We start from the raw sequence: 21,615 nt of genomic DNA, 5'->3' as shown, positions 1-21,615 counted from the left end.
AGGTAGATAATATATAAAGTTAAGATATAAAGTGAAATAAACAATAAAAATTAACAGTAAACATCACACATACAGAAGTGTCAAAACAATAAAGACATTACAAATGTCATATTATATATATATATACAGTGTTTTAACAATGTACAAATGGTAAAGGACACAAGATAAAATAAATAAGCATAGATATGGTTGTATTTACAATGGTGTGTGTTCTTCACTGGTTGCCCTTTTCTCGTGGCAACAGGTCACAAATCTTGCTGCTGTGATGGCACACTGTGGAATTTCACCCAGTAGATATGGGAGTTTTTCAAAATTGGATTTGTTTTCGAATTCTTTGTGGATCTGTGTAATCTGAGGGAAATATGTCTCTCTAATATGGTCATACATTGGGCAGGAGGTTAGGAAGTGCAGCTCAGTTTCCACCTCATTTTGTGGGCAGTGAGCACATAGCCTGTCTTCTCTTGAGAGCCATGTCTGCCTACGGCGGCCTTTCTCAATAGCAAGGCTATGCTCACTGAGTCTGTACATAGTCAAAGCTTTCCTTAATTTTGGGTCAGTCACAGTGGTCAGGTATTCTGCCGCTTGTGTACTCTCTGTGTAGGGCCAAATAGCATTCTAGTTTGCTCGTTTTTTTTGTTAATTCTTTCCAATGTGTCAAGTAATTATCTTTTTGTTTTCTCATGATTTGGTTGGGTCTAATTGTGCTGCTGTCCTGGGGCTCTGTAGGGTGTGTTTGTGTTTGTGAACAGAGCCCCAGGACCAGCTTGCTTAGGGGACTCTTCTCCAGGTTCATCTCTCTGTAGGTGATGGCTTTGTTGTGGAAGGTTTGGGAATCGCTTCCTTTTAGGTGGTTATAGAATTTAAAGTCTCTTTTCTGGATTTTGATAATTAGTGGGTATCGGCCTAATTCTGCTCTGCATGCATTATTTGGTGTTCTACGTTGTACACGGAGGATATTTTTGCAGAATTCTGCATGCAGAGTCTCAATTTGGTGTTTGTCCCATTTTGTGAAGTCTTGGTTGGTGAGCGGACCCCAGACCTCACAACCATAAAGGGCAATGGGCTCGATGACTGATTCAAGTATTTTTAGCCAAATCCTAATTGGTATGTTGAAATGTATGTTTCTTTTGATGGCATAGAATGCCCTTCTTGCCTTGTCTCTCAGACCGTTCACAGCTTTGTGGAAGTTACCTGTGGCGCTGATGTTTAGGCCAAGGTATGTATCGTTTTTTGTGTGCTCTAGGGCAAACAGTGTCTAGATGGAATTTGTATTTGTGGTCCTGGTGACTGGACCTTTTTTGGAACACCATCATTTTGGTCTTACTGAGATTTACTGTCAGGGCCCAGGTCTGACAGAATCTGTGCATAAGATCTAGGTGCTGCTGTAGGCCCTCCTTGGTTGGTGACAGAAGCACCAGATCATCAGCAAACAGCAGACATTTGACTTCGGATTCTAGTAGGGTGAGGCCGGGTGCTGCAGACTTTTCTAGTGCCCGCGCCAATTCGTTGATATATATGTTGAAGAGGGTGGGGCTTAAGCTGCATCCCTCTCTAACCCCACGACACTGTGTGAAGAAATTTGTGTGTTTTTTGCCAATTTTAACCGCACACTTGTTGTTTGTGTACATGGATTTTATAATGTCGTATGTTTTACCCCCAACACCACTTTCCATCAGTTTGTATAGCAGACCCTCATGCCAAATTGAGTTGAAGGCTTTTTTTAAATCAACAAAGCATGAGAAGACTTTGCCTTTGTTTTGGTTTGTTTGGTTGTCAATTAGGGTGTGCAGGGTGAATACATGGTCTGTTGTACGGTAATTTGGTAAAAAGCCAATTTGACATTTGCTCAGTACATTGTTTTCATTGAGGAAGTGTACGAGTCTGCTGTTAATGATAATGCAGAGGATTTTCCCAAGGTTACTGTTGACGCATATTCCACGGTAGTTATTGGGGTCAAATTTGTCTCCACTTTTGTGGATTGGGGTGATCAGTCCTTGGTTCCAAATATTGGGGAAGATGCCAGAGCTAAGGATGATGTTAAAGAGTTTTAGTATAGCCAATTGGAATTTGTTGTCTGTAAATTTGATCATTTCATTGAGGATACCATCAACACCACAGGCCTTTTTGGGTTGGAGGGTTTTTATTTTGTCCTGTAACTCATTCAATGTAATTGGAGAATCCAGTGGGTTCTGGTAGTCTTTAATTGTTGATTCTACGACCTGTATTTGATGATGTATATGTTTTTGCTCTTTATTCTTTGTTATAGAGCCAAAAAGATTGGAGAAGTGGTTTACCCATACATCTCCATTTTGGATAGATAATTCTTCGTGTTGTTTGTTTAGTGTTTTCCAATTTTAGAATCTATGGATTCTTCAATTACATTGAGCTGATTTCTGACATGCTGTTCCTTCTTTTTCCGTAGTGTATTTCTGTATTGTTTTAGTGATTCACCATAGTGAAGGCGTAGACTCAGGTTTTCCGGGTCTCTATGTTTTTGGTTGGACAGGTTTCTCAATTTCTTTCTTAGATTTTTGCATTCTTCATCAAACCATTTGTCATTGTTGTTAATTTTCTTCGGTTTTCTATTTGAGATTTTTAGATTTGATAGGGAAGCTGAGAGGTCAAATATACTGTTAAGATTTTCTACTGCCAAGTTTACACCTTCACTATTACAGTGGAACGTTTTACCCAGGAAATTGTCTAAAAGTGATTGAATTTGTTGTTGCCTAATTGTTTTTTGGTAGGTTTCCAAACTGCATTCCTTCCATCTATAGCATTTCTTAATGTTACTCAGTTCCTTTGGCTTTGATGCCTCATGATTGAGTATTGCTCTGTTTAAGTAGACTGTGATTTTGCTGTGGTCTGATAGTGGTGTCAGTGGGCTGACTGTGAACGCTCTGAGAGACTCTGGGTTGAGGTCAGTGATAAAGTAGTCTACAGTACTACTGCCAAGAGATGAGCTATAGGTGTACCTACCATAGGAGTCCCCTCGAAGCCTACCATTGACTATGTACATACCCAGCGTGCGACAGAGCTGCAGGAGTTGTGACCCGATTTTGTTGGTTATGTTGTCATAGTTGTGCCTAGGGGGGCATATGTGGGAGGGAATGCTGTCACCTCCAGGCAAGTGTTTGTCCCCCTGTGTGCTGAGGGTGTCAGGTTCTTGTCCGGTTCTGGCATTTAGGTCGCCACAGACTAGTACATGGACAATTCTCTCACTACCAGTCAGTGAATGATGCTGCTTCTTATTACCGTCATTACTTCTAATTTCCTAGTGGACGTCCCTGCCTCTCCTCTGGCCCTGTCCCCTGTCAGCCTCTCCGCTGGCCCTGTCCCAAACAGCCTCTCCGCTGGCCCTGTCCCACCTCCCTTCGGGCTAGGGTCTCAAGCTGAAGACCTCAGACAGAGGCAGTCCTGATGGTACACTTCAATGTTTGCTTTGTTCTCCAGGAGGTATTCACTCTCCACTTCCTTGTCCTTTGCCCATCTCAAATCCCTCTCACAGCAAACAATGCAGGTGTAAAAGCACGGTGGCTAGGAAAAACTCCTAGAAAGGCCAAAACCTAGGAAAGACAGTCCTCTTCTGGCTGTGGATTTCTGAAAGAGAGAATTAGAGAGAGCATATGTGGGGTGGCCAGTCCTCTTCTGGCTGTGCCGGGTGAGATTATTTGTTCAAATGTTCATAAATGACCAGCATGGTTGAATAATAGTAAGGCAGAACAGTTGAAACTGTGGCCAGGTTGGTCATCATGTCAGGTAGTCCTGGGACATGGTTTTGAACTGGAGCAGCAGCATGGCCAGGTGGACTGTCATCATGTCAGGTAGTCCTGGGGCATTTGGTCAGGTCCTGAATAGAGAACGCACACTAGATTCACACAGGACACCGAATTTCCAGGACTAAACTAATGCAGCATAAATACTGCTGAGACAGGAGGGGTCAGGAGACACTGTGGTTTGGATATCTTTGCCAAAGCACAGCCCCACACCACTAGAGGGAATCTTCTACCATCCTTATAGCCCACAAAGATCTCCGCCACGGCACAACCCAAGGGGGGCGCCAACCCAGACAGGCCGACCACAATGAATCAACCCACCCTGTGTATAAGCCAGTTTAACAGGGTCTTGAATATGTTTTGCTCCAGACTTTCCGTTCATGCTGGGTGTATGACCCACTTTGAGTCTTGAATCTAAAGGTTAGTTTGTCTCTGACTAGGCACATGCTGTGTATGTTTGGTCTTGAATCTGTTATGGACTACATGCTGTGTATGTTTGGTCTTGAATCTGTTATGGACTACATGCTGTGTATGTTTGGTCTTGAATCTGTTATGGACTACATGCTATGTATGTTTGGTCTTGAATCTGTTATGGACTACATGCTATGTATGTTTGGTCTTGAATCTGTTATGGACTACATGCTATGCATGCTTGGTCTTGGATCATTCCTTGGCATGTAATGCATCTGAACAATTCGGAATAGTCTTGGCTAGTCTCTACTGCTTGGAATTCTATTGATGGATACATTGCGAATCAAAGTGAATAATGACTTTGCATTTGTATTGCAGGTTTCTAGAATGAGTTTTCCACATTTCTGCTCATAATAACATCCATTCCTTTTGCAGGGGACAGACTACATTGTCACGGCTGTATCACAACCGGCCGTGTTTGGGAGTCCCATAGAGCGGCGCACAATGGCCCAGCGTCGTCTGGGTTTTGCCGGTGTAGGCCGTCATTGTAAATAGGCATTTGTTCTTAACTGACTTGCCTAGTTAAATAAAGGTTAAATATTTATTTTTTTGCCAGTGTATTGGTATGGATCTCCAGTGAGGGCCTCGCATCCAGTCAGGGTGCCCTCTCCCCAGGCCACATGTCTGGGATCTGAGATGGATCTGATGATCTATGGAGAGGAGACCGTGTAGTAAGTACTGTATGTACTGGAATTTTGATCTCATGCCATGGTAAAGTGACATGATCTATCTTGACTATGACTGCATCCCAATTCTCCACACACATGCATTGGATTGGTGCAAGAAATTATTTTAAAGGGAGTTTTCACAATTGTTAAATCCATGACAGGGAGTGTGCATATGCACGATTTGGGAGAAGCGTGGTCGGAGAATCAGGATGCAGCCTAAACCAGTTGAACAGGGGTCACTGAGCAATGTCTTTGACCTCTGACCTTCTCGCCCCCCTCAGTGAATGGTGACTGGGTGCCGCTCCTGTATGCTGCGTCCCTGCTCTGGTACCACACTGAAGACACTACTGAGCCTCTGGTGTTTGTAGTTCCCAACATATCTTGTGGAACTACAGTAATGTTAAAGCTATGTATGGAACTGTACACAACTGCCATGCAGTAACAACTGCCATTGATGTTACTCACCTAATTATAACTGTTTCCTGTGCATTATGATTAGGGGTAAGTGGGTGAGCTGTTGGTACCTGCAATTCCAGAGGGGATTTTATTACGCTTATTTGGTCAGTTTATTTTAAAATGTATGCCTTATGTAAGGGTGTTGTTTTTCCTCTCCTATAGAATGGCATGTAAACAGTACAGATCTAATCTAGGGGAAAGGACCTGTCTTTCACCTGCCTGTTCCAAACCCCTTACCTACAACACCCTAAACACCCCAACAACCCCCACTATGACTCTTATGAGGAGCCTGATGCATCTCCAGACTCAATGTAATTTTTGCCTCACAAACCGCAAACCATTTCACACCCACCCATTTCCCAACCCCTCTCACCATCCAACCCCCTCTCCCAGTAGTACAACATCGGAAGTTACCCGACACCCCAAAAAATACCAGGGGTAAGGCTGTTGTTACCCCTTCCCAACCGCTCACAGCCACCAAGTCCCCAGTTGCTTTCCCTTCATCCACGACAATCCCCAGTTACACATGATACCCACTCCACCCCCCATCAAGCCTGTCCTTTTAAGCCAGTTCCTTTCAAGTTCTCCCCTGAGTTTTCCCATACCACCTCAGCCTGCTGAGACATCACACAGTCAAAGGGTTGAGCAGTACCAAGAATACGTGCAGGTGGAGCATCAACCTGCGTTTGTGGCTTTGACATATGATCCTACTGTTTCTGTCACTAATCACCCCAGTTCTCCCCAGCAAGAGAAGCCTAACCAACACACCCGACCTGTACTCAACCACCTACTCTCTCCTCCTCCTCCCTCAGTATCATCAGTCCCTCTATGCATCAACACCTGCAGAGGAAGCATATTGCCCCTGTTCCTCCAACAAGCACACCACAGGATCTAGAGATTCCACAACTCCCCCATATGGAGGCTGTCCAGCACCAAAACCAATTTTCTAAGTATGTCCCTCCAGCCCCCTTATCCCACCAGAATAGGTATTCTCCTCCCTCTGGACCTCAACACCATCACCCTAGTTCACCCAGCCACTATTCCTACATGTACCACTACACACACTCTCAGCCTGGTAGTCCCAGTAAGCCTACCTCTGGTTCTCATCCTCCTCTCTACCAGCAATACACTTTCCCTGACCCCAATTTACAGCACTATCAGATGTATGTAGCACTTCCAGCTCCTTCTAACCCTCCAAACATCTGGCATCACTACCCCCCCATACCAATTCCACCAATAACAGCCAAATCCTAGGTTCCATGCCCCAGCTCCTACCCACCTCTTGAAAAGAACCCTTCCTTCTTTCTTTTTATGGTTTTCGGCACCCTGAACCTGAACCCTGAACATGACCCCCCCACCAAATTTCGACATCTCCATTCCTACTATACCCGCGTGCCAAGAGAGAGACCAACTGGCACCGCAGTCCACTGATTGGTGAGCAGCATATGTCAGACAGTGTTTCAATCTATTTTGTCCTCTAAACCGTGAGAATAGTGAATACACTTGTAAAAGCTTTGAACTGTTTCTCCTTATCAGGAAATGTGAGGTGACAACCCAAGACCATGCCTGGGAAGAAGTCTGTTGACACCAGATGTTGAATTATGGAAATATGTCAATAAAGATTAGATTTTTGAACGATTTCAAGTCTGTGTATGTAGGCAGCTATCAGGTATGAAGGTAAGACCCAGATGCAGACCATGTCAAATAAACAATAGTTTAATGTTCCAACAGAGGCAAGAGACAGGTCAAGACAGGCAGGGGTCAGAAAACCAGGGGGGGCAACAGTACCGGACAGCAGGCAGGCTCAGGGTAATCCAGAGGGAGGCAAAGGTACAGGTCTGCAGGCAGGAAGGCTCAGGCAGTGTGGTCAGGCAAGGGGGCTTGGAGTCAGGACAGGCTAGCGTCAAAACCAGGAGGGCAAGAAAAGAGAGACTGGAAAAAGCAGGCACTGAGACACAAACCACTGGTGGACTTGAACAACAACAAAAAAAGACAAACTGGCAACAGACAAACAGAGAACACAGATCTAAATACACAGGGGATAATGGATGATAGCGGGGTGAATAGGCAGTGGCTCGGTTGGTTGTTGTCCTTGATGATCTTTTTGGCATGTGACATTGGGTGCTGTTGGTGTCCTGGAGGGCAGGTAGTTTGTCCCCGGTGATGCGTTGTGCAGACCGCACCCCCCTCTGGAGAGCCCTGCGGTTGTGGGCAGTGCAGTTGCCGTACCATAGACTGTAGTAAAACAGATATTTATATTAATTTATCTGAGGTCCTGATGACCATACTGTGAAATGCGCACAATCAAATGAACCAATAGGCCTAGACAAACTTTGAGATGTGCATATAATTTGAGGCCTAGTAAATGACTAATGTGTGTATAAAACTCATAACATGAAGCCCCATTGAGGCTTAACTAAGGCTGCGTTTAGACAGGCAGCCCAATTAGGATCTTTTTCCAGTCATTTGTCTTTTGACCAATCACATCAGATCGTTTCATACGGCTCTTTTTCAGTGCTGACCTGATTGGTCAAAAGACCAATTTATGTTAAAAAATTGAATTGGCTGCCTGTCTAAACGCAGTAGGCTGTGTCTAGATTTGACAGTTCATCCAGCTTTGTTATTCTGATCATGGAATTACGAACTCGTCATGCGTCTACATTTCAATGTTTCTACCGTGTCCACATTGTGGCAGGTTTCCCTTTTCCCGCACTATAGTGCATTCTGCGAAAGGTGGAACAGGTTACATCTGATAACACAACAACTTGATGGCTTTAGCCAACTACTGAAGCTAACTGGTCAGCTAACCTCTGTAACTAGCCAGTAAAGCTAAAGTGTTTGCAAACAGGTTAACATAACCCATTTTTTTCTAAATAAGCTAGCTAGCATTTATGAAGCCAGGAAACACGTTCCTCATACACTAAGAATGTGGTTGTTTCTCTCAAAACACTTGTGGGCGGAGTGTTGCTGACGTCACCCACTGTATGTGCTTTCGGTTGCCAGATTGCGTCCAGACCAATGACGTGCATAAACCCTGGATGACTGAAAGGAGGCGCCATATTGAAGATGTAAACTGTAAAAAAAAAAAAAAGATTTAGGAAGCTATAGAAAGTCATTATTAATGTCTACATTCTTTTGACACGTTTATTCTATTACAGACACTTCAATACATACTTTTCAATTATATTATGTGAGCTAAACATTATTTGCATTTTTTACAAATAAAATATTTTCTTAAAGTATTGTTTTTAGAGAGTACTAATGTTACTGTCCCCACTACAACAGAAAATACTTAAATAAATGTAATTTTGTCCTTGAAATATTTAACTGAAATACTGTCGAATTCCATTCATTCCAATGGAGGACTGCTCCTACTAGGGAGTGCCAATGCATCCCTAACCCCTTGAACACAATGCGACTTTTGTGCGTCTAGTCTTTTCAATTGATTCTTCAATCGCCAATGCGATTCTGATAGCGGAAGTCACATGTAAGGCTCAAGTGTAGACACAGCCATAGATTTGCATGTTTTTTCATAAAGGAACGAGAGCTTTTTGGAAATGTTGAGAAACTTGTTGGAAAGTGTTGGGAAAATTCCTTATCAACGTTTTGTTGTAATAGGGTTAATTGAGACGGAATCGGCCTTTTTCATAACGAGCTGCCATCTGATTGGTCCTCACTAATTAGGCCTAATTCATTGCCCTGCAGTTGATTTTACCTGCGTGTTGGCCTCTATGCGCATTTGCGCAGAAGCATCAATCTGGCGATGTCTTCCGAACAGAAGAGAAACATTGTTGTGTTTTTATGTATAATAACTGTAGCTTTTTCTAACTTGATCTTCTGTGGTGCGTTGAGTGTAGAAAAGTTTGTTCTCAATGCGGATCATGAAAAGGCGTCAAATGCTGACAGAGAGCCGGGGATCAAAACAAAACAACTGGCCGTTCTTCGGCACAATCTTCGACCTACCGTTAATAATTCCAGCATTCAAGAACCGAGTGCAGAGTCCATTGACGTGCCTGAGAACTCTATAAATAATTCGAGTCGAACCAACATTGATCTAAAGTCAACTGATTTGCGGGCGCCTTTGAATGTGCGTAATGGTTTCAATGTCCAGAAAAGATCTCTGGATTACAATGCTGGACATCAGGCAGTCTTCAAAGGTGAATCTGTTTTCTATTATTAGAGTATGATAGTCACATGTACCCTGTAATTACACCTGCAACCCTGTAATGTGAATCTTAAACTGAGTTCCAACAATGCAGGTCAAAGTCAAATTAAAACTAATGTAATAATAAAGAATATAAATAAAATATACACAACACTAACAATGGCAAATGTTCATTGGCAGGGTACATGTCTGTTAAAAGGAGAGGGACAGGGGAGCAGGTTGTTGACTATTCAGCAGCCTGATGGTCTTCCAGTTTTTACCAAGATGCTCTTGTACTGCCCTTGTCTGAGTGATGGGAGAACAGGCTGGGGTCCCAGATTTATCACCTTGGCCTTCCTACGACACCTGGTGTTGTAGGTGTCCTGGAGGTCAGTATGCACCCAATGGTGCGTTCGACTGAGTGTACCACCCTCTGTGGCACCTTGCTGTGACGCTGCCCGACACTATGCTCTCAATGGGGTTTCAGCATCCTGAGGTTGAAGAGTCGCTGTCGTGCCTTAACCGAGGTGTCTGTGTTGTTTAACCATTTCACCTTCCCAAGGAACTTGATGTTGTTTTTTACCGTCTCCACGGCGATGCCCAGCCTGGTTCCTCCTGAAGTCCACAACTCGATCCTTTGTTTTGCTGATGTTGAAGGAGAGGTTGTTTACTTCGCACCACGCAGTCAGTGCCAACATCCTCCCTGTAGGCCGTCTTGTTGTTTGTAATCAGGCTTACTATTGTCGTGTCGTCAGCAAACTTAATGGAGTTGGAACTGCGTGAGGTCAAGCTGTCGTGGGTTAATATCACATATATTAGGACATCTTATCAGTAGTATATTTGCATGTTAAATTGGTGTTTGGGCATGGATAAATATCTCTCCTTTTATCCAATAGGTTTTGAAGGCCACGGTTTTCAAGGGAAGGTCTATGGTCCATCAGCTAACCACAACCCTCACTCTAGTGAATGGCTGTCGATGAGGCCTCTGGTCCAGTGTAATGACAACCTCATGATGCTCACTGCATCTGGACGAGGATACACACATCTACTGGTGGATAGAGGTAAGTGTTGCAGACCCACCCAATATTTCTAAAATACCTTTACCACAATGCGAAAGCATCAGTGACTTGTTATGGAATATAATTAAATGGGCTCATTAGATTAGTTGTCAGGGGAAACCATTTACTCCAAACTGAATATTTTGCAATGAAAACTAGAGTTTCTATTGGACAAATTGAATATAGGTCCCTCCCTGCTTTGTTCCGTCTGCACTGTTTCCTTCCATTTGGTGCCTAGAGTCATTTTAATTTGACCTTTTATTTAACTAGGCAAGTCAGTTAAGAACAAATTCTTATTTTCAATGACGGCCTAGGAACAGTGGGTAAACTGCTTGTTCAGGGGCAGAACGACAGCTCGGGGGTTTGAACTTGCAACCAGTTACTAGTCCAACGCTCTAACCACTAGGCTACCCTGCCGCCCCAAACAAACGGTAAACAAATTCTGTTGCAAACGTTTTGCAACGGAATCTGTTAAATGAGTACACCCCGGGAGTTTTTGCTGGCAAGGTCGTGTGGTCTGGAAGCTCCTGGCCCTTAAGTATTCATTATGGAAGCCATTTACTGTTTTTAAGAAGCAAACAAGAGTTTATATTGGACAAATTCGGGGTAGGTTCCTGAATATTGAATATGCCCCTGTTCATTGTTCCAGCGGGCACCTCTCCCATCTCCCTGTTCCAGCTGCCACCGTCCTGTGGCTACCATGTGAAGACTACCTGGAGAGAGATGGTGATGATGGCACCATACGATGGCTGCTACATCATGCAGGAGGTAGAATATTTCCCCCAGGTTGCTTAAAGCAAGGCCCCACACCCTCAAAGAAAGGTTAACTCACCCACCCCAATCATATCACAATCAACTTTTACCAGTTGACTGTATCCCAACTATAGCTATTTTGTATTAAAATGTGCAAATGACGTGTTGTCATTAAATATGCACATATTTGCATATCGTGCAAATCCATTTCTGGACAACTTGAAGTCAGCCTAAAAACGCACATTCTGTCCAGAGCGGATTGTCCATTTTTCCAATGAAAAATGTATGTAGAATTTGAAAGTATTCAGACCCCTTGACTTTGTTATGTACAGCCTTATTCTAAAATTGATTAAATAAAAAATAAAAAATCTTCGTCAATCTACACACAGTAACCCATAATGACAAATGGAAAACGGGTTTGGCAAATGTATTAAAAATACCTTCTTTACATTGGTATTCAGACTTGTTGCTATAAGACTCTACATTGAGCTCTCAGGTGCATCCTGGTTCCATTGGTCATCCTTGAGATGTTTCTACAACTTAATTGGTGTCTACCTGTGATTTAATTTCCATTGATTGGTCATGATTTGGAAAGTCACACATCTGCCTATATAAGGTCCCACAGTTGACAGTGAATGTCAGAGCAAAAACCAAACCATGAGATGAAAGGAATTGTCCATAGAGCTCCGAGACAGGATTGTGTGTCCAGGCACAGATCTGGGAAAGGGTAACTGAGCAATCGGGGGGGGGAGAAGGGCCTTGGTCAGGGTGGTGACCAAGAACCCGATAGTCTCTCTGACAGAGCTCCAGAGTTCCTCTGAAGATGGGAGAACCTTCAAGAAGGACGGCCATCTCTGCAGCACTCCACCAATCAGGCCTTTATGGTAGAGTGGCCAGATAGAAGCCACTCCTCAGTAAAAGGCACATAACAGCCCACTTGTAGTTTGCCAAAAGACACCTAAAGGACTCACAGACCATGAGAAGCAAGATTCTCTGGTCTGATGAAACCAAGATTGAACTATTTTACCTGAATGGCAAGCGTCATGTCTGGAGGAAACCTGGTATCATCCCTACGGTGAAACTGAGAAAAGTGAGTTGGCGTGTGGGTAGTCTGACTTTTGAGAAATGGCAGTTAGACAGTACACTGAAATTAGACTGCCAAATGCCTATTTAGACCAAATCAAAGTAAGTTACTAAAAGAAAAAGTAAGTTACTAAATATAGTCCAGTTTGTAACACCCTATGAAATGGATTTTTAAATTGTGTAATATAAAGTAGTGAGATTTGAAATGATTGACCTATGTCCATTTTAAGTGCTTAAAGTGAATCAAAAGGTTGACTAGTTTGATAAACTAAAGTGAATTTTAAATATTTTTACTTTTTGAAAATACTAGTTGATATTTTGGTTCATTAATATGAATATCTCAAAATGAATACTCTAGGTAGCTGCAAAAATGTCATTTCAGCCTTGATGCTCTGTTCCTCTTAGAAACCTCCAGTCAGACTGCCTCCTGTCCATTCACGCTACAATCCACCCTGCTTTTGTACATACTAGAACATGCAATTAATCACTGTCTGTGCTCTGTCTCTCCCCTCTCTTCTTCCCTCACTCTCTCCCTGCCCCCTATCAGCATGGTAGTTATGTCCTGCCCATGCTGTGGTGGGGCAGCCCTGTGAAGATCATCTGCCCAGTCCCCCACCTTGACCCCCGACCCCACCCTGTCCCCCCAAACGCTGTCCCCCCAGTACTCTGCTCCCACTTTGGCATGGCCATCCAGATACATGGAGAGGAGGAGGTCATACACACACTACAGGTCATAGGTGAGTTGGCTTGTTCTGCTCATGTTCCCATTTGGATTATGACTGATTCATTCATTCTCTCTCTGTCCCTAACAGAGAACGGCGAGTGGGTGCCGTTTGTGTCTGAAGAGTGTGCCTACCAAGTGGAGTCTCACTCAGAAGACCTCATATTTTATGTTCCCTTTACAGCCCCATGTGTGACCATCGGAGTAAGTTGTAGGAAGTTGATACTCAATCATTCAGTTTAAGTTAAGAGTCCACTCTAGCATTGAATTGAGCTTATATATAAATAAAATGTTTCCTCTTCCAGAATGGAGTTCATCGACTGGTCCTATTGGACGGCCAGGACTTCATCCTCTCCTGCCCCTCACACCACCCTCCTCCATTTCCCTTTTTTCCCTCCCCTCCATTTTCTCAACCCTTCTCTCCTGGTGACCCACAGCAGCAGATACCTGACCCTGTGACTTTTGCTCCCTCCACCAGCCCTCCCCTTACCTCTCCTCCCATCACCCCTTATACTCAACCCCCAGCCCAGGAACAGATGCCCCAACTTCCTGCGTTCCCCCACCACCTCCCTCATGGCATGTATCCCCAAATTCCCTATTTCCCTTACGGTGGAGCTGGTTATCACCCTCTCCTCCACCCTGGTCACGATCCATACCCTGGCTCCCATCATCTTCTCCCAGGGAGATATCCAGGCCAGCAGCCCTTCTTCCCCATGGGGCCTGGGAATCACCCCTACGTCTCTGGAGACCACAGTGACTCCTTTTACCTCTCCCCGCCCCCTACCCACGATCCCATGCTCGACTATTATAATGAAATCGCCCCTGGTGTCCACCGTTCTTTTGTTGTCTATCCTACTCCTCTTATAGCTATCCGACCACCGCCTCCCCCTGCTTATACCAAACCTCCTCCCCCCGCTTATACCAAACCTCCTTTCGCCGCTTATACCAAACCTCCTCCCGCCGCTTATACCAAACCTCCTCCCGCCGCTTATACCAAACCTCCTCCCGCCGCTTATACCAAACCTCCTCCCGCCGCTTATACCAAACCTCCTCCCGCCGCTTATACCAAACCTCCTCCCCCCACTTATACCAAACCTCCTCCCCCCGCTTATACCAAACATTCTCTTCCATATTATACCGAACAACCTCCTCCACCTCTCGATACTGAACTTGTTCTTCCTATAACACCTACTGCCTTTGAACGTCGTTCTTACCCCATTGTTACCGGATCTCCTCCCCCTTCTGGATACAAACCTTCATCACCTGTTTTCCAACCTCCAAAAACACCTGCAGATCCAAATGACCCATATGGGGTCCACATGACCAATCAGGCCCTGATTACTGAAGAGCCCATGTCTGCTACTGGGAGCCCCAATCCTGATCCCTATACCCAACCTCTTAAATGGCCTGTGGGTCCATACTATTACCCATATGGTCCTTACTACCCCCCATCTGGTCCTCACCATTATCCCTTCATACCCATCTACTACCCCTCACCTACCCCAGGGCCTAGCCCAGTCACAGCTAGTCCTCCCCAGACTCTCCCTACAGGTCCTCAGGACCCTACAATGCCCACAGTCGACCCACCCCACCACTACCCTCAGCCAGTAACCTGCTCTCCCTCTGCCCATTCCATCTGTAGCTATTACCCATATCCCGTGGATGTGCCACACTACCAGCCACACCACCCATATCCTCTCTACCTGACGCCCAGCCCCCCTCTGATCACCCCAGCCCTTCCCTCCACAGGCACAGCTCTGCCTGGTGCTACTCAACCACCCCAGACCTCACCAACCACCCCCTCACCCTCCTCCAGGACCATATCTTCCACTACTACTCTCACTCCTTGGATGTCCATCCTCACCCCTACTCTCCCCCCTCAGCCCTCCCTCTCTCCTGGGCTCTCCCCTCGGCCCTCACTCCACTGTCTAGCAGGACAGATGATGGTGTCGCTGCCCTCTGCTCTCTTGGACTCCATCCAGGTCAAAGGTCAGAATGTCCCTCTGCTCAGCACATGGTCGGTGTTTGATGTCCAGAATTCACTTATTTGATGTACTAACTGCTGCATTGATTGCTTCATTGTGTATCTATAAAGGAATGGATTTTAGACCCGTCTTCCCTCCATTTGTGACGTGGGCTGCTGTTTAAATTGACCATATGACCCAATCAGGAAGAACACACGGGCCCATGATTCACTTTTATTACGTTAATGCTCACTGACTTGCATGTGAATTGCATTGCTCTTTTCAGATCAGTTGAATGGCTGGGTGTCTATCTCCAATGCCCCGGCGGCTTGTAGATACATCCTGCAGATGAGTAAGGGTGGTGGAGTGATCCTCCATTCCCCTCTCCCTGCCTGCCACAGCCAGGCTATGGTGAGTCCCCCAGAACTTAAATCTGGGTCGTATTCATTACTGCACAGAGTAGAAAACGAAGCAAAGCGTTTCGCAACGGAAAATGAGTTCCTTATTGGACAGGTTCAGATAGTCCCTCCCTGTTTGTCAGTTTTCTTCCATTTGTTGCTTGGTGACTATAGCCCTGTTTTCATTTTGAAGTATTTGCTGTGAAAATGGACCTCAGTTTGCTATTTTGATGTGGCCCATTGAAGCGGGAGTTGTTGGTTTTGGCTGTTAAACCCAACGTTTCCTCCTTTTTTTCCATCCAGGCCCTCAACCCACACCAGCTCTCCCTCCCCCTGAAGTTTTGGGACACAGTCCTGGGGCAATACAGAATTCTGGAGCTCCATTGCTCGTCAACTGTGACCCCATCACCCCACACCACTACCACCACCCTCCCACCGACGACCCACACCAGGCCTCCCACTCCCCCCAAGCCACACGTCTTCTGCTCTGCTCTCCACATGAGGGTGGAGCTTCCCTCAGGTCCCATATCTGGAGTCGTTGTCAAGGGTAAGTGTGTGTCTGTTGGGGGATGGTGTATGTTTCAGGTGCATATGGTTGTCATCATCCCTGCATGAGTTGAATTCTAACATGGTTGAGAGGACCTAAGCTTTTTTTCAGTTTATTCGGGTGGGGGGGAAACAATGTGTTGGTTTGTGCAGTACCATATGATGTTTCACCAGAACTGCAGTTTGGGCTTAAATGTAAATAATGGCTTTGTTAGACAAAATATGGGCATTTATTGTGCAATAATTGCTACAAATCATTCTCAGACATCGAAGGGAATGAGATGAGCCTGAAGTATGCCCCAAAGCATTGTGGGTATGTGGCAAGCAAGGGAAAGGATGGCATGATCACCCTGAACCTCCCCTTCAACTCCTGTCACATGACTGTCCAGGTGTGTTTTATGTGCTGATCAAGGATCAGGTCCTCCCTGTCCGTGTAATCTCATTCATTATGGTCTAAAAGGCTAAACTGACTCCTATCTTTGTTCCTAACAGGGTAAAGAGCACCGCATAGATGTGAATTACTCCACGTTGAATGGTCAGAAAGGAAAGGCCCAGTTGTCCTGTCCAGTTTCCATACCCGTTTCTCATCAAGGTAGAAACATAACTGGTTATCCTCGTTCTGATGAATGCTTTAATGGCTGAAACGTCAATCTTTTTAAAATTGTTCATTTGTTTTTAATGGTGAGCGAGTATTGAGCCTTACCTGTCCTGTGTCTGAATGGAAATAAGGGGATATGTCGGATGTTATATTCAGATTACTGGTCACTCCTGTCCATTGACATTTCCTGTGTATCCCTTGTAGAGTGTAACCTTCCCAGTGACCAGCGCCTCCCCTGCGGCCGCCGCGCTCTATCCCGGGCAGAGTGTCTCTCTCTGGGCTGCTGCTACAGCACCAAGCCCTCTGCCTGCTACTACTCCATGGATGGTAAGTATAACCCCAAATGAATCACAATTTGTATTTTCTTGATTCTTTTGTCCATTCCTGACCTTCTCCAATGCAGGAAGAGGACAAGAGGAATCAAGAAAATACAATTAAGATTCACCCCTGCAATGAATCTTAATTGTCTGAGATATATAGGGTCCCAATATCAGTCAAAACCTTGGGGAATGCCACTCCAGATCCATGACCTTTTATATAACCTTTAGCTAACCCAGAGTGTATACATGTCCTTTCCCAGAATGCACATTGGACCGCCACTTTGTCTTTTCGGTGCCCGCCTCCCTCACAGACCCCCCTCTGTCCCCCGCCTTGCTCACTGCCGCTGGCAACCCCACCTGCGCCCCTCAGAGGGTGACCCCAGACTACGCCCTGTTCAAGATCCCACTGGGCGGCTGCGGGGCCCACAGATACGTGAGTGGCCCTTAATTATCTTCTTGTACAGTTTTTGAGTTCATTTTTTAAAGTCTGAGTTGATTAGCAATGGTTGGGACTCCATTTAGTACTGAATGGGTGCACTTCATTAACATTGCTCTCCAAAATGTCTGAATCGATCTGTGTTCTCTGGAGGGCACTGTGCCTAAAGGAACATTCAGTCAAACTATCTTTTGGTATTTCATTAGTCTACAGTTGATAGTCCCAAAATGTGAGTTTCTGATTAAGAATGCAGATGCACATGACAACATGAAGTGACACATGGCTCAGACATAACATTAAAAATAAAAAAAATGGGTGAATTTTTTAAAGTCAGGCAGTGATTGACAACATCTGGGTAGGGTTCATGTAGCATAATGTTTTGCAGTGGACAACATCAATCTGTGTTTGAAAACATTTTCTCCCTACTGAACTGGACCTTATTGTTCCAACAGGAGGTTGGCCAAACGGTAGTCTACATGGTGGAGATCATCAACACGGTCCAGTCAATCACCCTCAACTATGGGACCATCACCAGAGACTCTCCTATCAGGTTAGTTATAAACCCCCACTGGGGTTCACGGGCTGTTAATTTCACGTGTCACTGTTACTTGGCAAAGAAAAATACATTCCGATCAAACAAGAGAATAACAATAATAAAAATAATTGAATGCATTATCTTATTGAGTGACGTATTCCATAGGAATGGAGTTTATATTTTTTCAGTGCAGGAATGTATGAAGTGTCTGAGTTGTGGCCTCTCTATCTGCTGTGTTCCTGTTGCTCCTAGGCTGCTGGTTGAGTGCCAGTACACTCCTGGCTCTGTGGCGAGTGTTGGCTTCCTGGTCAAGACCCCCTCCTTTGGCCCCTCCATTCAGGCCCAGGGTGTGTTGGGGGTCCAGCTCAGGATTGCCACAGGTACGCAGCTTTAGTTGCTCACACATCTCACCCATTTTGCTGCTGTTGGTTTCTCCAACTCCACACTCCAAGTGGTAGTGGTCAGTCTTGCATGTCAACTTATAAAGATCACATTTAGAGCATTTTAAGTGTCAATTTGCTTTGAATGCCAAGAAACATTGTCAAGCACCTGGAAAGGATGAACATTATTATGTAACACATTAAATTAACACCCTTTTCCCCACTTCCACTCCAGATGAGCAGTACAGTAGCTTCTACCCCCAGTACCACCGGCCCCTGCAGATGCTCTTGGGTAAACCCTTACACCTTGAGGTGCGTCTGCTCAACCCCCCAGATGACAAAGTGGTCCTGCTGGTACACTACTGCGTGGCCTACCCCAGATCAGGACAGACTGTCTGGGTACTCCTCTATAATGGGTACGCTGCCGGGTTACCTTTGACCTTCTAGGCTCCTACATGTCTGTGTTCAACAACGATAGTGAGCTCAAAGTATTGGGACAGTGAAACTTTTTAAAAAATTATTTAAAAAAATTTCGGTTCTGTAATCCAGCACTTTGGATTTGGAATGATACTATGAGGTTAACATGCAGACTGTCAGATTTAATTTTAGGGTTTTTTCATCCATATCGGGTGAACCGTTTAGAAATTACAGCACTTGTTGCACGTAATCTCGCCACTTTTTTTTTTTTTAGGGGACCAAAAGCATTCGACAAATTGATTAATGTGTGTTAAAGTAGTCAACAGTTTAAGTATTTTCTCCCATATTCCTAGCACCCAATGATTACATTTAACTTGTTGGATCCATTTGCTGTTTGTTTTGGTTGAGATTATATTGTGCCCAATAGAAATGAATGATAAATAATGTACATGTCACTTTAATTGTAAATAATAATAGAATATTTCTAAGCACTTCTACATTAATGTGGGTGCTACCATGGTTATGGATATTCCTGAATGAAACGTAAGTGATAAAGTTAGACGCACAAATATCATACCCCCCAAGACATGCTAACTTGTCATTACAGTAACAATAAGTGACTTCAAAATGACACAATAGATCATTTACCATTCATTTCTATTGGGCACAAAATAATCTGAAACGCAAGCAAAACAAATAGCAAATGCAACCAACAAGTTTGAAGGAACACGCTTGATGTAATCATTGGGTGCTAGGAATATGGGATGTTAACACTAAACTGTTGACTACTTTAATACACAAGTAAATTTGTCCCCCCCCCCCATTTTAGGAGACAATGTACAAAAAGTGCAGTAATTTCTAAACGTTTCATCCGATATGGATGAAAATACCCTAAAGATGAAAGCTGACAGTCTTCACTTAAACCTCAGTCATTGAATCGTTTCATTTCAAAACATGTCACTGTTCCTATACTTTTGTATCTCACACATTTTTGGGGTACAATTTAAAGTAATTAATTTCACATGAAATGATTTAACATTTCCAAACTGCACACGTCAGTGGGCAGACCATCACAGGGATGGAGGAAAAGGGAAGTATCTTCAGAGAGTTTTTCTTGTTGCGCTGAATAACCACATTCTCGCCTCCTGTGTAGATGTCCTAACCATCTGGACCCGGCCTCTCAGAAGCCTCAGCCATCTCCTCCACCCTTCCACCAAGGCCAGACACGAAGGTTCACCATCTCCACTTTCCAGTTCCTCACCTCTGGACAGACTCAGACATTGGAGGACCATGAAGAGGTGAGGGCTGCCCCACTGCACTAGACCTTTAACTTGGAGCCAATGGCGGTCTTAAGATTTAAAGTAGCCATCTTCCCCTCGTTTTCTTTGCTCCATTCTCAGTGATCTGGCAGTGCATGACAGTTTTCCACCATTAATTTAACCTATTTAGCCCTTTTAATCGATCAATGGTCATGAACAACAGGAGCCTTGAGACCTATAGCCAAAGGCAAGAAGAGGCCAGTAACAGCAGCTCTGTCTGTAGGTGTGGCTGACTTGCTTCTCATCTGACCCTCCCTTTGTCCTCTGTTCTCGCTCTCTCCTCCCCTCAGATCTACTTCATGTGTTCTACTGAAGTGTGTTCGCCGCTGGACGGCAGCCTGTGTGTAGAGGGATGCTTTGGCCAGTGACTGTAAGGAACCGCACGGACACAATGTTCAGTCACTATGGACACGGCAGAGCCCTGGTCAAAAGTAGTGCACTATGTAGGGAGTTTGGGATGCATCCATAACTCGCATGTGAATTATTATTATTTTTTAAAAATAATTATTTAATTCCCAGAAATGGAGCAAAAGGCTGATGTGTGGTGCCACACAGCAAAAATATGGTTTTGTAATTAAGGCTACTTTATTTAAGAGGACTAATGCATTTCCTGCCTCTGGTCCACAGAGAAAAGATGGACAGAAAGCAATAGTCATGGAAGATTAACTGGTAGGATTTTCCCTTTGTCATTGGAACAGATTCAACTTTACTACTACATTTCCATTGTAATTTCTCTTTCCTCTCCCTCTGTTTTCATCTCCAGGCCAAAGGCTGCTCATTCACCGCTAATAAAACCCCTTAAAAGGAGAATGTGTGTTTCTTGCTCCCAGGCAGTCTAGTCTAGTTCGGATGGCATGAAGCCATTCAAACTAGATGGTTCACACTGATTCCGCCTGTGGCGGTTCTAGACAACGGCCTGAATCAACATTCTGGATATCCAATGTTCCATACATTAAGGCATTCAATGTGATTACTGTCTAAAATGGCTTTTGAATATATTATAGGTTAGTATTTAAAGTTAGCAGACCTCTTGCATGCAACATACGTACATTATATCAGCCTATAGTCATTAATTCGCATGAAGATCATACGTTTTGACCACTGGGTGTCAGCCAAGCTCTAAACCAGGATGGAAAATGCCTCCTGAGGCTCTTGATTTGTAGTTGAGGGGTCCGAAGACCTTGAACTGGCTGTTGTGTAATAATAGGAGCACAATCATGTTATACCCTCAATGGCACATTTATCTGAGTACTGTTGTCACCTTCGAAATGTTTAATTTATTCTACAGCACAGGTTAGTAGGCCTCTGGTCTATTTTAAAGGAGGAGCACGCGAATCATGCGTCAGTCATATTCCGCCGGTTAAAGAAGTCTAGGTTCAAAATTCTGTGAAAATGAACATGGCCCTCGCATAATTGTTTGTAAGCACTGCGGCACACTGCGTTTTTTTGTGGCTTCCATGCTAGTGTGTGCGTTTTTTTTGGGGGGAGAACGGAAGATAGGAGGGCGCACGTCCAAGGGGAGCGAGGGAGGGACCTACACGAGAGCACAGAGGGGGAGGGAAGATCATTTCCTTT

The 21,615-nt window shown here is 44.5% G+C and overlaps 1 protein-coding gene across 1 annotated transcript; it reads left to right on the top strand.

The window, feature by feature from the left end:
• Positions 1-9,073: 9,073 nt before the first annotated feature.
• Positions 9,074-20,410, top strand: LOC135559619 (uncharacterized). The gene is made up of 17 exons (XM_065014561.1): positions 9,074-9,525; positions 10,409-10,573; positions 11,220-11,338; positions 12,954-13,143; positions 13,219-13,331; positions 13,433-15,116; positions 15,378-15,502; positions 15,793-16,036; positions 16,300-16,424; positions 16,528-16,627; positions 16,838-16,960; positions 17,214-17,386; positions 17,842-17,939; positions 18,177-18,304; positions 18,540-18,720; positions 19,875-20,019; positions 20,331-20,410. Exons 1-17 carry the CDS (start codon positions 9,132-9,134, stop codon positions 20,406-20,408), a joined length of 4,185 nt encoding a protein of 1,394 aa, XP_064870633.1. The 5' UTR covers positions 9,074-9,131; the 3' UTR covers positions 20,409-20,410.
• Positions 20,411-21,615: the final 1,205 nt, after the last annotated feature.

The sequence above is a fragment of the Oncorhynchus nerka genome, unplaced genomic scaffold (assembly GCF_034236695.1).
Source record: "Oncorhynchus nerka isolate Pitt River unplaced genomic scaffold, Oner_Uvic_2.0 unplaced_scaffold_2658, whole genome shotgun sequence".
NCBI classification, from domain to species: Eukaryota; Metazoa; Chordata; class Actinopteri; order Salmoniformes; family Salmonidae; genus Oncorhynchus; species Oncorhynchus nerka.
This window is presented reverse-complemented; position numbering and strand designations above follow the sequence as displayed.